Raw genomic sequence first — 15,209 nt, forward strand, 5'->3', positions numbered from 1 at the left:
GCTCTGCTTTGTCTTCAGAGTGCAACTTGGTGGAAGGAGAGGACCATGTGGAAGTAAATGGAGCTGTTTTCCCAAAGCCATTTGTAGAGAAGCCGGTCAGTGCTGAGGACCATAATGTGTATATTTACTACCCGACCTCAGCAGGTGGGGGCAGCCAGCGGCTCTTTCGGAAGGTGAGAGGATCTCTAGTTCTGGTGTTGAGACCAACAAATTTGTGGGTCTGAAAGATGCATGTGGCTTCAGGAGGGAGTGTTGGGGCAGGTGAAGGGGAAAGGAAGGTTTTGTGTTGGGGAACACAACTTCTTAGAAATTTTAGTTGAACCTTAAACAGCTGGGAATTCCAGAGGAATGTATTTTAGTGGTAATGGTGACTTCACCTTTGCCATCCTATGTCTGCCCAGTGTTCTGTGTAGCAGTTATGGAGAAATGTGTCCCTTGTTGAACTACATACTGTTTTTTTCCATATCATTTCCTCAGTTTATTGAGATGATCCTTTTTAAAATCTGTTCCTGTCTGCTAACATGCTTGCTGCCTTTCTCAGCTTAGTGTTGCTTGCAAATGTAATAAATGCACTATGTATTCATAGATTTCACAGAGAATCTGCCTTTACTCACTTCCTCTACTTTGCCAGCAAACAGTTAAAAGCTATGATGTATCTTTTTTTCCAATCAGTTACACATCTGCCATTAGTAAACCTAAAGTGATTGTTTCCTTAGCTAGTATACACACATGCAATTTGAAATTGTATCCAAAGCCTCACTAGAACTTAAAATGACATCATCTTCTGTCCATAAGATCTGTCATAGTGTCCTAGAAAGAAGTAAAGTTGGTCTGATTATGAACTGTCATCAGTTATTATCATTTCCTTATTAGCTAGTCTCCTTACTTTACACATCTTTATCTACTTTTTTTTGGTGCATATCCTTGTAGCTATTGGAGTCAACCTGAAGGTCTGTAATAACTTTTCTCCTCTTTAGGCCTGGAAAAGGACATACCTATTGTCTGTCTTTTAGAGTCTTTTTTGTCCTCCATAATTATGCTGTAACAGCTAGGGGTTCTGAGAGGTGTTCAGCCAATTCTCTCCCTATGGGACAAAGCTTATGCTTTTTGTTCTTCCATCTAAGAAAAGAAACCCAACTGACTTCCTTGATGTGTTTATTCTTTCCTTTCAGATTGGTAGCCGGAGTAGCGTGTACTCCCCAGAGAGCAGTGTAAGGAAGACAGGGTCATACATTTATGAGGAGTTCATGCCTACAGATGGCACTGATGTAAAGGTAATGGAAAGCCTGGAATCGCTCCTACTTTCTCCAAGCCTGGGATAGCTGAAGGTTGGGCAGTCCTGCCTAAGTTGACTCTGGAGTGTTTGTTTAAGCTGTGAGGTGCTGTCTGTGCAGCTTGGATCCCAAAGTGGGGAGTGGGCGTTCTGTAGATCATAACAGGAAGAAAGTGTGAGACCATCTAAATTTTTCCATGTGTCTGCAGTAGAACCTTCTGGAAGATGCAGTTACTCTAGATGGTTATGTCAGGCGTATCTGTTTCTCTTCCTAGGTGTACACTGTTGGGCCAGACTATGCCCATGCAGAGGCTCGCAAATCTCCTGCTTTGGATGGGAAGGTTGAACGGGACAGTGAAGGGAAAGAAATTCGTTACCCAGTTATGCTGACTGCCATGGAGAAACTTGTTGCACGGAAAGTCTGTGTAGCCTTTAAGGTCTGTCTGTTTTCTCCACTACACAAGCAGGATACACCATGAATGTCTGATTTGTATCTGAAGCAGTGTTAAAGCCTGAGTTCTGTTACCCCACTGTGCTCCATGACTGCTGCCAGCTGCCATCTCTGCAGGCTGGGTACAGCTGGTCCTGCTGGCCCTGGCAGTTTGCTGATCAAAGATGACTGGGAAAGCAGGAGGGCCTCCATCAAATGCCCTCTGTGCGGGCAGGTGGCTGGTGTCCAGCGCACATCTAAGCATTTAATATCAGATTCTGAGTGTGCTGCTTTGTCATATGTGCTGGTCCCTCCTTCACTATTCCTAGTTGTACATGTGTAGAGACCCTGGCCTTCATTTCCTCTGCTTTTTTTTGTTCTGTTTTTGATGTGGCTTTGGTGCGCGTTTGTGTTCTACTGTAGAGGTAGGTAGCTGAATGTATGTAAGTCTAGGTGTAGTTACATGACATGTTCAGCAGTGTCAGCAGATGCTGCACTTGACTACTTATTCCCGGCCTCACTGCAATTTGCAACCCATGCAGCTGTGCTGATACAGCTGTTCCGTCTTACAGCCTTTTCCACATACTGATGGATGTCTGTGAATTCACCACTTATTGTCTGTATTTCTTCAGTGTGCTTCAGAACAGTTGAGTTTAGAGGCAAGAGCAAGAGAGCCTGGAGCTGCTCTGTTCTGATCCCTTAGTGTTCTGTGGAGTAGGGGGGCTAGACCCGATGGGCTTAATCCAGGAGCTCATGGGCTGGGCTCTTGGTGCAGCTGTGAAGCTGTAGAGGTTCCTCTAAAGGGCCTCTTACTGCTAACTTGTGGCTGTTTTCCCACTTTAAGACCCGTGAGGCAGGCATAGAATGTAGAAGTGCTGCAGCAGTGGTGCCTTTGGAGGCACCAGTGGAGCTGAACTGGGCAGCATATGCTAACGGGGCACGTGTATCAGCCGTACTTGGCTGTGCATCTGCTGTCCTGCTTGCGGTACTCCCTCCCCATGTGCTTATGAATCCTGTGTCCTGTGTTTCCTCACGCAGCAAACAGTGTGTGGGTTTGACCTCCTGCGGGCAAATGGCCACTCTTTTGTTTGTGATGTGAACGGCTTCAGTTTTGTGAAGAACTCTATGAAGTACTATGATGACTGTGCCAAAATCCTTGGGTATGTAAAAGGGTAGAGGAACCCACAGCAAAGTATAATGAATGGAGATGATAAGTATGACATAGAAATCTGTGGATGGTTCAGCTAGGGAAATTTGTTCAGAAGGTGAAAGCTTGGCTCTGGGAGGAAGGGGTTAATTATGTATAGCAGCTGGAACTCCTGCCTGCATTGGCATTAGCTGTCTTTTTCTATACCTAGAAGTATCCTACAGGATACATCTAAGATTGGTTGCTAAGGCCAGATGCAGTATTGGTGATGTGAGGGGAAATTGGTGTCCCCTGGGGGGTGCCCTAACTAGCCCGTGGTGTGCTAGATGTCTCTGCAAGGAAGGTATCTGTTTGTGGTTCTCAAATCTTTGAGCAGGACCACCAGGCAGGAGAAGGAGAACCAAGGGAATGTGAGTTTTATGTTTTGATTTCTTCCAGAAACATAATAATGCGCGAGTTGGCTCCCCAGTTTCATATTCCCTGGTCTATCCCAACAGAGGCAGAAGATATTCCTATTGTCCCCACAACTTCAGGCACCATGTGAGTACCTGTCATCTTCTCAAATGAATGCCCATGGAGGCTACATGAGGGACAAAGTGCAAATACTGTCCAAGGGACACATTTGTCAAGTATATCTTCTGTTTCCCCAGGATGGAGCTTCGTTGTGTTATTGCAGTCATCCGGCATGGAGATCGTACCCCAAAGCAGAAAATGAAGATGGAAGTTAAGCATCCTCGGTAAGAGTCAAGGCACGAAGATGCTGCATTGCTGGGAAGTGAGGAGGGCCCATTTGCTGAATCAAGAAGCACAGCAGAAGAGCACATGGAAAGCAGTGCTTTTTCCTAGCTCCATTCAATCAAATGTTTTCTTCTAAGTTGAGGGAGTCTTCTTTCCCCATAAGAATCTAGTCACCTTCTTCGTGAACACTGAAAGAAAGAGTGAAGGCTGCTAGATTCTTCAAAGTGAAGTACCCCACTAAATTGCAAGATAGTGGCTACCTCCTTTTCTTAACTGAGCCTGGAAACATTAATTTTTATGAGAATTTCTGAAGCACAGGGAGGACCCAGTGGGTCTGCTGGTTCTTCCTGAAGAATAGTGCATGAATGCATATGTAGGGATGAAAGTTGTAGCACTGAAACAACAGAAACTGTATCAGGGTTCTTTGTTGTCCATACAGGTTCTTTGAGTTATTTGAGAAATACGATGGCTACAAGACAGGGAAGTTGAAGCTGAAGAAACCAGAGCAGCTACAGGTGAGAGGAGCCCTCTCTGGGGTTACTGTGTGGATAAAGGTAATTTGGATCCCAGTGTGAGGCAGTTTTTTGGGAGGGTGAAAACCCTCAGAAAGGCAACAGTCTGTCGCAGAAACACTCCCTTTCTCATTCTCCACCCACTATGCACTCAGCAGGGTGATAGTATGAGAGCATAGTGAAAACTGCTCCTGGATGATTTGAAGACTGTAGAACGGGGATGACCTGATGCCGCTTGCCCATCTGTTGTGGTTGCCTCCAATGAGAGACAGCTCCAGGCTGGGACAGGACCGTTTGAGGGACCTGTTTGGTTCTGAATGGGGCTGGAGCACGGGGTGAGGATGAAGCAAACTGCAGTGTGAAAGTTTGTTCTGCCGGAGTTGTGTCTTATGAAATGACATGTCTCTAAGGAGTATGTATGTGGCCCTTATGGTGGGTGAGACTGTCTGGAGGCCTTGTAAGATTATGGTGGTGAGTGAGAGGCAGAATTGCTGGGTGTTTGAGACAGTGTCTGCCCTCCAACAGGAAGTGCTGGACATTGCACGGCAGCTTGTGGTGGAACTGGGAACCCACAGTGACTGTGAGATTGAGGAGCGGAAATCCAAATTGGAACAGCTGAAGAGCGTCTTGGAGATGTAAGGATTCATATAGTGGGGCACTGTGATTCTGTCTCAGAGCCTTGGTCGGCATGTGATGCAGAAGCAAATTGGGCTGCTGATGTCTTAAGCAGCTAGCTCTCCAGAACTCAGGGTATCCTCTGTCCCTTGTTAGAAGCTATATGTAAAAGGTGCATTCCTGTTAACGTTTTCTCCTCAGCATCAAAACCGCTGTTGATTCTTATTCCAAGTGTCTCTGGTGTTTGTCTAAACAACTTGAGACAAAACTGAGCTTCCTTTGCCGTGGGAAAGGAGCTGGAGTCCTGTAAGGACCATATTAATACGAAGCATTTTTATAAATTTGGAACAAATGTGATTTAAATAAGGTTGTTCGGTGACAAAAGTTTAACAAAAGGCAGCTTGGAAAACATGAAAAGAAGTTTGTGTCCTCTTAGATTGCATATAGATGAAATAAAAGACAGTATGGTGGTGGTGTCATCTCAGAAACAAAAGGAAGGTTTCTCTCACTGTGGCATACACAGGCGGTGTCTATGTAAGCCATGTCTGTGGAGCACAGAAAATTATTTTTTACCATGATTCCTTCCCCTGCTCTCTCCGCTCATTAGAGGTGTGGCTACACTTAGAGTGGCTGGCAGATTCTTTTTCTGTGATCCCATTAATTCACTTGCTAAAGATGTAGATAGAAAATAACTAGGGTTGATTAAAGTCCTTGTGGGGGTATGAGAGCACAGAATGCTGTCAACTGAAGAGCAGGCAAGTAAATGGGTCTTTGAATTTCATTTAGGGAGGTTATATAGCTTTTTTTTGTGTGTGTTCATGCTGGGTCATAGATAGATGTCAAAAATGTTCTTGCTCCACGGCAGTTGGTGTTGTAACAGGAAGTCAGTGCTTGTACTGTGTATTTTTGCTATGTGCTGTCTAGGGACCTGTGGATACAGGGTGAATGGGGTTGGTTTATTTTTAATTTTTCCCCCTCTCACTGTGATAGGTATGGACATTTTTCTGGCATTAACCGTAAGGTGCAGTTGACCTATCTGCCTCATGGACATCCAAAAGCTGCAAGTGAAGACGAAGGTAAAGAAATCAGACATTGCTGCCATGATCTTTAAAGCCTGGTGTTTAAGAGTGTGTACAGCTATCCTACCTATAAAGACCCCTGGATATACTAGCAGAATTAATGACCCATTAATCCTATCTTTGCTGCCATCATAAGAAGGGGTGAAGCGATACACAATGTAGTGTACCAGTACACCCTGGATGGTGCCACAGGGCTTATGTTTCCAATTTAGTGAATGTCAGCCTATTCCATCTGAAAGTAGTGGTTCTTTATTTGGTACTTGCTGGCTTGATTCTTGTGGATTCTGGGTCAGACTTGTGCTGAGAATGCTCTGCAAGGCTCTGGTGGCAACTTCTTCCTCTCATCCTCTCCCACTGCAAGCTCAGCTTTGAGATCTGACATAGTGAGTACCTGTTTGTCTCCTAGAAGGTCGCAGAGAGTCTTCCCCTTCTCTTCTCCTGGTGCTGAAGTGGGGTGGAGAGTTGACACCAGCAGGAAGAGTCCAGGCAGAAGAGCTGGGGCGAGCCTTTCGCTGTATGTACCCTGGTGGCCAAGGTAAGCTTTTTAAATGCATCTTAGGTCCTGTCCTGTGACTGTACCAGGTTGCTTAGCCCAGGTAATCACCAGTGCGAGGAATGCTCATATGTCTGTAGGTTGTGTGCAGCCTTTGTGATTCAGGTCATCACTGTTTTTGTTCTTTTGAGTTGACCTGATAAGGATAAATAATTCAAGTGGGCTTTGCAACCAAAGATAGCTAAGCTAGCCAGCAGTGTTTGTTGCAGTGGTTAAACTTCAGAATGTCTTAGTATGGGACATAGAATCACTAGGGCTGGAAAAGCCTCTTTCAATTAATCTGCCTGTATTCAGAAAAGAGAAGCAAGTCTAACAAAATAATCCTGATGCAGCAACACTTCAAAATTTATATATTTATTAAGAATGAAATTAGGTCAGATGTAGAGAACAGAGGAAATCTGTCTTGGAACACGGATAATTATGTCTTGGGACAGGGCAATAGTGAAATAACTTACCTGTATTTTTTCTACCTTAATTCTGTGACTGTGAAAAGCACCTAGTACAGAGCCAGGAGCCCACCCCCTGCCAACAACAACAAAAGACTGAGATTGCCTTTCTCATCCAAGTAAAGAAGAGTCAGAAGTAATATACTTCTATATCGGTCTGATGAGACCGATTCACTTAAGATAATTTAAGGTGAATTGGAGAAGATTTTCTTCTAGAATAAGGGAGAATTAACCTAGGTGGAAGAGGATCAGGTTAGGGAATACTAAAGCAAAATGGACGTATGCAAGTCCATGGGTTCTGATGGGATGCCCCCATGAGTGTTGAAGGAGGCAGCAGATGTCATTGAAAGGCCACTGTAGATTATCTTTGAAAGATCATTGTGACTGGAGGAGGTGCCTGAGGACTGGAGGAAAGGAAATGTCACTTCTATCTTCAAAACTGGCGAGAAGGAGGACCAAGGGAGCTGCAGGTTGGTCATCTACACCTTGATCCCTGGAAAGGTGATGGAGCAACTAATCCTCAAAACTGTTTACAAGCACATGAAGGATAGGAAGATGATTGGGAGTTGGCAGCATGAGTTCACAAAGGAAAAGCATGATTAACCAACCTGATAAACTGCAGTGAAGTGACTGGCTTGGTAGATGAAGGGAGAGCAGAGGATATTTTCAGTAAGACCTTTGATGCCGTCTCCCATAAAATCCTCACAGAGAATCTGATGAAGTAAGTATAGACTAGATGGGCAGACAGTGGTGAGGACCAAAAGCTGGCTAAATGACCAGGACCAGAGGGTGATGATCATGGCGTGAAGTCTAGTTAGGGGTCAGTAACTAGTGGTATACCCCTGAGGTCAATATTGGGTCCAGGCTTGTTTAACGTTTTCATTAATGATCTGGATGATGGGGCAGAGTGTACCCTCAGCAAGTTTGCAGATGACACGAAACTTGAAGGAGCAGCAGATACGCCAGGGGGTCGTACTGCCATCCAGAGGGAACTGGACAGGCTGGAGAAATGGGCTGACAGGAGCCTCATGAAGTTCAACAAGGAGAAGTGCAAAGTCCTGCACTTGGGGAGAGATCTTAATCTGCAGTGAGGTGCTGTGTCACAGTTCCTGGAGAGCAGTTGGTACATGGCAGCTTTGTACAGATATACAGCTGACTTCTGTCTAATGTCTGTCCTTATCTAGCAGAGTGTTTCTCTGAATTATGAGCTCAGAGCTGGGAGCCGCGTCCCCATCTTCTCATCCAGTGTGACTGGGTACTGTACAAATTCATCATGGGATTCCATCCAATAGCAAATGAGTCACCACTATACTGTTTTTGGAGGGTCAGACTCAAAGCTGCATGAGTTGCTTTCTCTCATTACTGATCTGTCTCCTCTGGTTGACTCAGCCATCATAAATAAACTATTTTTCATGCCACAAGATAACTGTAGCTGTACAGGATATGCTTTGGAAGCCAGGTGCTTCATTACTGGCTAGCTCTGGCTGCAGTTCTCATGGCAGCAGTACTTGCTTTTGTGCAGAGAACAAATAGAAGGAGGCAATTCTGTTGTGCTGCTTTATTCTGCACAGGGGCATTCAAGCTAGCAAAACAGTTACAGACTGTTGGGAGAGGGTTGCTGCAACATTTAGACAGCATCAGACCTTTACTGGTGAATCCTCAATTTCTTCCTCAAAATGAACTTTCCCAGTTTAACCTGAAACAGATTTTCAGGCTTCATGTATTGGCTAGAGCTCTGTGTTTTGGAGCAGCCTAAATGCTAGCTGTGAAAGTGATTAATTCTCTACAAAACTTTGTTACTGCAAGGAAGTTTGTTGTCTAAAGTAGTGGTATTCTGCAGTATACTCAGCTGATAGTTTTGCAGATGTCAGAATACTATTTTGACCTTGTTCTCTGTTCCAGGTGATTATGCTGGTTTCCCTGGATGTGGCCTGCTCAGACTGCACAGCACATACCGTCATGATCTCAAGATTTATGCCTCCGATGAGGGACGAGTTCAGATGACAGCAGCAGCTTTTGCAAAGGTTCTTCCTCTTTTTGGGCATCTGCTAATTCTGCTACGTTGGTCTTAGAATATGACAATTCTAAAAGAAAACATCTGGTAATGAGGAAGGAACTGTCCTAGGAGTTTCCAGCTGCCTGTTGGGAGGGCAGTGGTACGCTATGCTAATAGCAAGTTTGTGGGGCAGCACTGGAAACCCAGTGTAGCTGCACATGTATGTTGTCTTTGGTATTATGCCCAATATAGGACTCTGACTTGAGGAGTTACTTACAGAGTATTGCTGGTGTTTAATGTTAGAACACATTACTGAGTATTAATTGCCTACAAAATGAAAGCTTCTGACTGCCCAGCCAGAGGGCAAGTGTCTTTGGTGCCCAGACAGCAAATGTCTTTGGTGCATTTTGGGGTGAAGGCTGGGGAGGAGACAGATTCATCTGCGGTTACAGCTTGAGCCAAGGGGGATCCTGTGGTAACCGTAGCTGTTCTTCAGAGCCTCTGCTGTATCAACATTTTCCAGCAAATTGTGTTGCCTGCTTAAGGATTGCCCAGACAAATCTGGGACTGCTGCAGGCAGAGATGGTGTTTTGCCTAGAAAAATGGCTGATGCTGATGCTAGAAAAAATAGATGCCGGTGCTGTAAAAATGCTCTTCAAGGACAGTTGAGATTTCACTCAAGTTGACTGAAGGTTGGCCTTGAAACTAACAGAAATATTTGTTGCATGGGTTGCACATAGCTGAAATCTTGTCCTCTGTTGTATTAGGGTCTGCTGGCCCTGGAAGGAGAGCTGACCCCCATCCTGGTGCAAATGGTGAAAAGTGCCAATATGAATGGTCTCCTGGACAGTGACAGTGATTCTCTTAGCAGCTGTCAACACAGAGTGAAGGCACGACTGCATGAAATCATGCAGAAGGATGCTGAGTTCTGTGAAGAGGATTATGAGAAGGTAAAGCACCTGCATAGTCTTAGAGCTTCCTGTGTCTAGAAGGAGAATAGCGTTGCTGCAGTAGTTCAAGATGTGAAGCTGGCTGGGATGTGAACAGTAGTTCTGTTAGTCTCAGATCAGCTCTAGTCAGAATTGCAGGATATAAATAGAGCTTAGGAATGGCAAAGGAAGGATTTGGGGGAGTAACAGTCCCTGTACGTCTCCAAGTGGAAATCCTCACAGTTGTTCCGGTGTCCACTTGTCCACTTCAAGAATCATCATCATGGTACCTTTCTCTCCCTTTAGAAGTCCCAGTGCATTTTATTCTCATTGCTATGCCAGAAGCAAATGGGTTTGACAAACCTGTTTTATAAATGCATGTACAAATATGTGATTGACTGACATTTGGCATTTTTTTCAAAGATTTTCAGTGTGTGAAATCAGTGTAATCCTTGTTAGAGGAAAGCTCCAAGCTGTTGTGGAAGAAGTTGCTCCTCTGGTCTTGTGAACTATGTCTCGTACAGGTTAAAATTTAAAAAAATAGATCTAGGGGAATTTTTAGTGAGGACGCTACAAAAACCTCTTTCTTCAGTGCCGTATAGAAAACACTACCCAACATTGATGCTGGAGTGTCAAAAACTAAAGGGCTTTTTATAAACAATGGGTCCTGCAATAAGCTGGCCACAGTCGCATGACCTTCTGTGTACGCTCTTGCACAAAACTGTAGGGAAAATGTGCGGGTCTAGGGCAGAGAATGGGAACTACATTCAAAAGGGGGGTGATGTTGAAAAGAGCAGCGGGTTCAGCTGAAAAGCTGCAAAAGACATTGCCTCTTCTGTGTAAGAGAAAATTCCTCCCCAGTTACTTCTCTGCAGGATGGGAAAGTGGTCCCAGAATAGCCTGCCAGTGTGGTAGCTCTCACTGGTTTATTTCCTCCCTTTCCCTTCTCCCCTAACCAGGAATCTGGATTTTTAGCAGCTCTGCGCAAGTGTATACTGTACTGTATACTATATGTACTGTATGCTGTACCTGATAGCCCCAGTACAGGAATCATATGCATAGCAATGTGAGTTGCTTGCTATTTAAATCAGATTGATTGTGCCAGCTAGGGGTTAAAAATAGTATGTTTTGCAGCAGAGAGACTTAAACATGATTCAATAGGAACTATGATGAACTTTTGAAACAACTTGATATGGAGTAGGGTGAACTTTGAATCTATAAACCCAAAGTAACTATCTTTCGTAAGTGATCTCTATGCAGAAAAGACAGCATTTCATGTGACTTTTTTCCCCCTTTCACTATCTAATTTCATTAAGGTCTATGTTGATACAAAGCTTGCTGAACATGCTTCAGATGCCAGTTTGTCTTTGGAAAAGCTCCTTTCTGTAGTCCAACTAGAAGTTCTGGATTTGGTTCTGGGACTGCTGCGTGAGCCTGTGATTTGCATGTGGTGAGGCTAGATGGTCACAATCTTCCTTCTTGGTTTTCAAGCCAGTGAATCTTTGAGCTCCTATTTTTGTATGTTGTGGCTCATGATTTGGATGGATAAGATTGTGTCAGAGACTAAGGCTGTAAGCACAAGAACCAAATGCAATAGGCTTTGTTTATCCCAGCCTTACAGGAAACCACATGTCAGTAATATAGGTGACATAAAGCAAGAAGACTTTTCTGTCCTTGTCTTCTTTGGGGCTCCCTGATTAGGGTGCATTGCTGCATGCTGCCTGGAACAATCCAGTTTGCTGTGGGTGGGCAGTTCACCTTTGCCAGATGCTAGATCTTTCGTGTACATATGAACAGATCTTTTGGATACAAACCCTTACGTGGTCCTGTCAGTGTCTGGTAACTGAAGAGTAGAGGGCATATACTACATCCAGCACTGTAGCTGCCTCTCCAACCAGTCCCTAGACACTTTATTTTTCCCAGACTCTGAGATATGATTACAGAATACTTTTTCCCAGACTCTGAGATATGTTTACAGAACTGAAACCCATTACCATTAAGGAATATATTTATCACCTCAGAAAAATACTTAAAACACCTGTGGAGCCCTTCTGTTCAAGCACAGAAGCAAAGCAAGCCAAGAGTGGATATTGTAGGTGGAGGAAGGTCTGATCTGACAGGGGCAGTTGTTTGCTATCTCTGAGTTTGGTTCTAAGAACATGCCTAATTACCTTGAGCGTTATGCCAGATTATTACACTTGGCTGGGAATGCAACTTTAGTACCTAGTTTTAAAGCAGGGCAGCTGAAGAAGGCAGGTATTTTGTGTTCACAGTCTGTAAAGCTACTAACTAATCTCTATTGTTATCTTCTCTCAGCTAGCACCTACAGGTAGTGCTTCTCTGCTCAATTCCATGACCTTTATCCAGAATCCAGTAGAGATCTGTAACCAGGTGTTCACCCTGATTGAGAATCTCACCTCCCAGATACGAAAACGTCTGGAAGACCCAAAATCTGCAGGCAAGCATCAGAGCTGGAAAGGGTCTGCAGCAGATTCATTTATTCTTCTGACTTCAGAGCTCCCAAACATCACTGTGGTTTATATATATAACTATAGCAAAGAAATTGTAGAGTGAAATTTTGTATGTGCTATTGATATAGAAGGCTCCTATTCTGCTTTCAGCTACTGGTAAAGAGAGCTGTAATGCAACAGAAATGTAATATGTATCTTGGTTTTAGAAGGAATACAATCAGCAGCACTATGGCCTGGAGGGATATGCTTGGCTTTTTCAGGAATGTCTTGGAGGGTAGGTCAAGGCTGTAGGCAAGTTCTTTGGGTCATGACTTGCTGACCTCTGAGAGTTTTCCTTATAACAGCACAGAGGCTGGATAAAGGCACCTGTGGGATGTGGGACACTGACACATTCTATGGTAGACAAGCTGTAAGGAAAGCAGTTTCACTTTTTTCAGATATTTCAGAAATAATTTATTGCTGCAGGTTAAGATGCAGTGCAACAGGTCCAGTGGCTTTTCCAGGCTTGGATTCCTGTGGGTGGCATAATGCCTTCTATGCTGGGAGAAGTCAGTTGTAGCTGTCACTTGAAATCTACATGGAATTAGGCAGGATGTGAATGCGTTTTTGTGTTCTCTGCTGTTTAGACCTGCAGCTGTACCACAGCGAGACTTTGGAACTGATGCTGCAACGCTGGAGTAAGCTGGAGAGAGATTTTCGCATGAAGAATGGCCGTTACGACATCAGCAAGATCCCCGATATCTATGACTGCATCAAGTATGATGTGCAGCACAACTGTGCACTGAAACTGGAAGGCACAGCTGAGCTCTTCAGACTCTCTAAAGCCCTGGCAGATGTGATCATACCCCAGGTATAGCCTGTCCTGCCTGTGTGAAGATATCTGTGGTGCCACTTTCTGACCTATTCTCTGTCTGTTTTTTCTTGCATCTCCTGCACATTAACTTTTAAAGCAGTGTATCACAGATATTTCTCAGATATCTCTCTTACTGTTTGTATAATGCCAAAACCATATATGACTTAAGATATGGCAGTGCTTTCTTCATGGATGAGGATTCTAACAGCATTAGAGCAATCAACAGCTGATGCAGCAGCTTTCCCATGTTCATCACAGTGCATTGTAGCACAGCTTCGAGTTGAGTGTGTGCTCTGTACGACATCCCATCTTCCACACACAAGATTGTACCTGGGGATAGGGTTTTCTGTGTTAAAGTGAAGGCTTTTTATGGTAGATCTAATGTCCTTGTTAAACTAGGACTTTTTGAGTTTGCAAAGTTGGATTGCTTCTCACAAAATTTTTGCATGTATAAATGGGAAGGGAAAGGAGGGCCATTTGCAATAGATCTCTTTATTCACCATTGTTCTGTCCCACTTGAGGCACAAATCTTTCATTTATGTGAAATGAGCTTCTTACAGCAGGGTCCAGTTGCCTTGGGCCCATGTAAGGCAGAAGTGGGCTTCTAAGCTTTCCCACACTATTCCTGATGAGAGGTCCTTTGGCCATTTACAGCTTAGCTCTTCAAGTTTTATCACTGCAAATAGCAGTTGTTGCATTACTGCTTGTGACAGATCTGGGTATGTGTGTTCATACATCAAATTGCGTGTGTCCTGAGAGGAAGTTCCCTGTTGGGTACTTGTCTCTCTCAGTTGTTGAAAGTCTACTGATAGTTGTGTCCAGGCAGGCTAGGATTCTTGGAGGAGCCTCTGTCCTCTGTCACCCTCCTCAATATGTGGAAAAAATGAGAAAGTTGCTGAGTGGTGTTTCCCTTTCTGGCCTTGCTTAACTGTAGTTCTGTTTGTGGACAGGACTGTGGAAGTCCAGCCTCCTTTTGTCTTAAGATGTGGCAAAGAACAAAGGCTCAAAGATATCTATTGTGTGTTCGTTTGTTTTGCTTTTTGTTTTGTTTTCCTGCAGGAATATGGAATTAATAAGGAGGAGAAACTGGAGATTGCTATTGGCTTTTGTCTTCCTCTCATTAAAAAGATCCAGTTGGACCTACAGAGAACCCATGAAGATGAGTCTGTCAACAAACTACATCCTTTGTAAGGGCTGTGCTGCATGCTGTTATTGGTGGGGAGGGCCAGCTTTGGAGCAGTGTGTGGGAGCCATGCAGAAGAGTGTACGGGTGTGTGAGGAGGCACTGAACATACGCTGCTCCCTCCTGGTGTGTCCTTTGGTTTGTCTGATGCTCCTTGAAGTGGAAGGGAAATGGAAAGGAACATTGAGACTGCTGAGAGTGAGCCAAGGTGCCAAAGAAGCTTAAACCGATTGTAGCTGGATGGTGGTACCTTCATTCCTGTCTCTGCAAGGGGCAAGTGCTAGTGTGATGTAGGCACTTCTGCATGTCTGTGTCTCTACCACTCGCTGCTTCTGTGCCTAATGTTCACTCTGCTCGTTCTGTTCCTGCGTCTCTTTGACAGTTCCCAGTGTATGATTTTCTTGTTAAGTAAACAGAAATGGTGTTGTATGATAGATGTTAATACACTGGCAGACTGTGAGTAACATGGGGCTAAACATTTTTTTTAGGTACTCAAGAGGAGTTTTGTCACCAGGTCGCCATGTTCGGACACGGTTATACTTCACCAGTGAGAGCCATGTGCACTCTCTGCTCAGCATCTTCCGCTATGGGGGGCTCCTGGATGTAAGTGTTCCAGCAGTGCTCACAGAGTAAGCCTCCCCGCTTTTTCTCAGTAGCCCTTTCCAAGGTAGACAGTGTTTGTAGGTTGCCCCTTTAGGCAGTGTTCCCAGTAATGATGTGCATCAGTGGCCTCTGGCCTACTCCATTTCTGCTGTGTTTGCATGTTGCAGCGTCCTGCCTTTCTGGCATGTAGGAGGATTGGTCTTCCTCTTTCCTGACATTGCCTGCCTTACTTGTCCAGAGGAATGTTTTCTCCAAAAGTTCTGTTGATTTTAGATGAGTCTAGACCACTTGCCTGTGTAGGAAGATAGCAATATGAGGCAGTGGTGATGCAGGAATTTCTTCCTGCCTCCTTCAGCTCTTTATTTAAAAAGTTATGCAGTC

The 15,209-nt window shown here is 44.4% G+C and overlaps 1 protein-coding gene across 15 annotated transcripts in view; it reads left to right on the forward strand.

Moving 5' to 3' along the window:
* Positions 1-15,209, forward strand: part of PPIP5K1 (diphosphoinositol pentakisphosphate kinase 1) — a 52,991-nt gene that overhangs the window by 8,918 nt on the left and 28,864 nt on the right. For 12 of the 15 annotated variants that reach the window (XM_040570408.1, XM_040570414.1, XM_040570420.1 and 9 more), the window contains 16 exons: positions 19-173; positions 1,173-1,274; positions 1,549-1,710; positions 2,742-2,863; positions 3,289-3,390; positions 3,501-3,587; positions 4,028-4,103; positions 4,626-4,735; positions 5,706-5,791; positions 6,201-6,329; positions 8,696-8,817; positions 9,557-9,739; positions 12,035-12,176; positions 12,816-13,039; positions 14,102-14,229; positions 14,714-14,828. In XM_040570408.1, the coding sequence (XP_040426342.1) occupies positions 19-173; positions 1,173-1,274; positions 1,549-1,710; positions 2,742-2,863; positions 3,289-3,390; positions 3,501-3,587; positions 4,028-4,103; positions 4,626-4,735; positions 5,706-5,791; positions 6,201-6,329; positions 8,696-8,817; positions 9,557-9,739; positions 12,035-12,176; positions 12,816-13,039; positions 14,102-14,229; positions 14,714-14,828 (2,045 nt within the window). The remainder of the gene's footprint in view (positions 1-18; positions 174-1,172; positions 1,275-1,548; positions 1,711-2,741; positions 2,864-3,288; positions 3,391-3,500; positions 3,588-4,027; positions 4,104-4,625; positions 4,736-5,705; positions 5,792-6,200; positions 6,330-8,695; positions 8,818-9,556; positions 9,740-12,034; positions 12,177-12,815; positions 13,040-14,101; positions 14,230-14,713; positions 14,829-15,209) is intronic. The other 3 variants (XM_040570417.1, XM_040570412.1, XM_040570422.1) reach the window with 1 other exon arrangement.

Source organism: Cygnus olor, chromosome 11 (assembly GCF_009769625.2).
Source record: "Cygnus olor isolate bCygOlo1 chromosome 11, bCygOlo1.pri.v2, whole genome shotgun sequence".
Classification (NCBI taxonomy): domain Eukaryota; kingdom Metazoa; phylum Chordata; class Aves; order Anseriformes; family Anatidae; genus Cygnus; species Cygnus olor.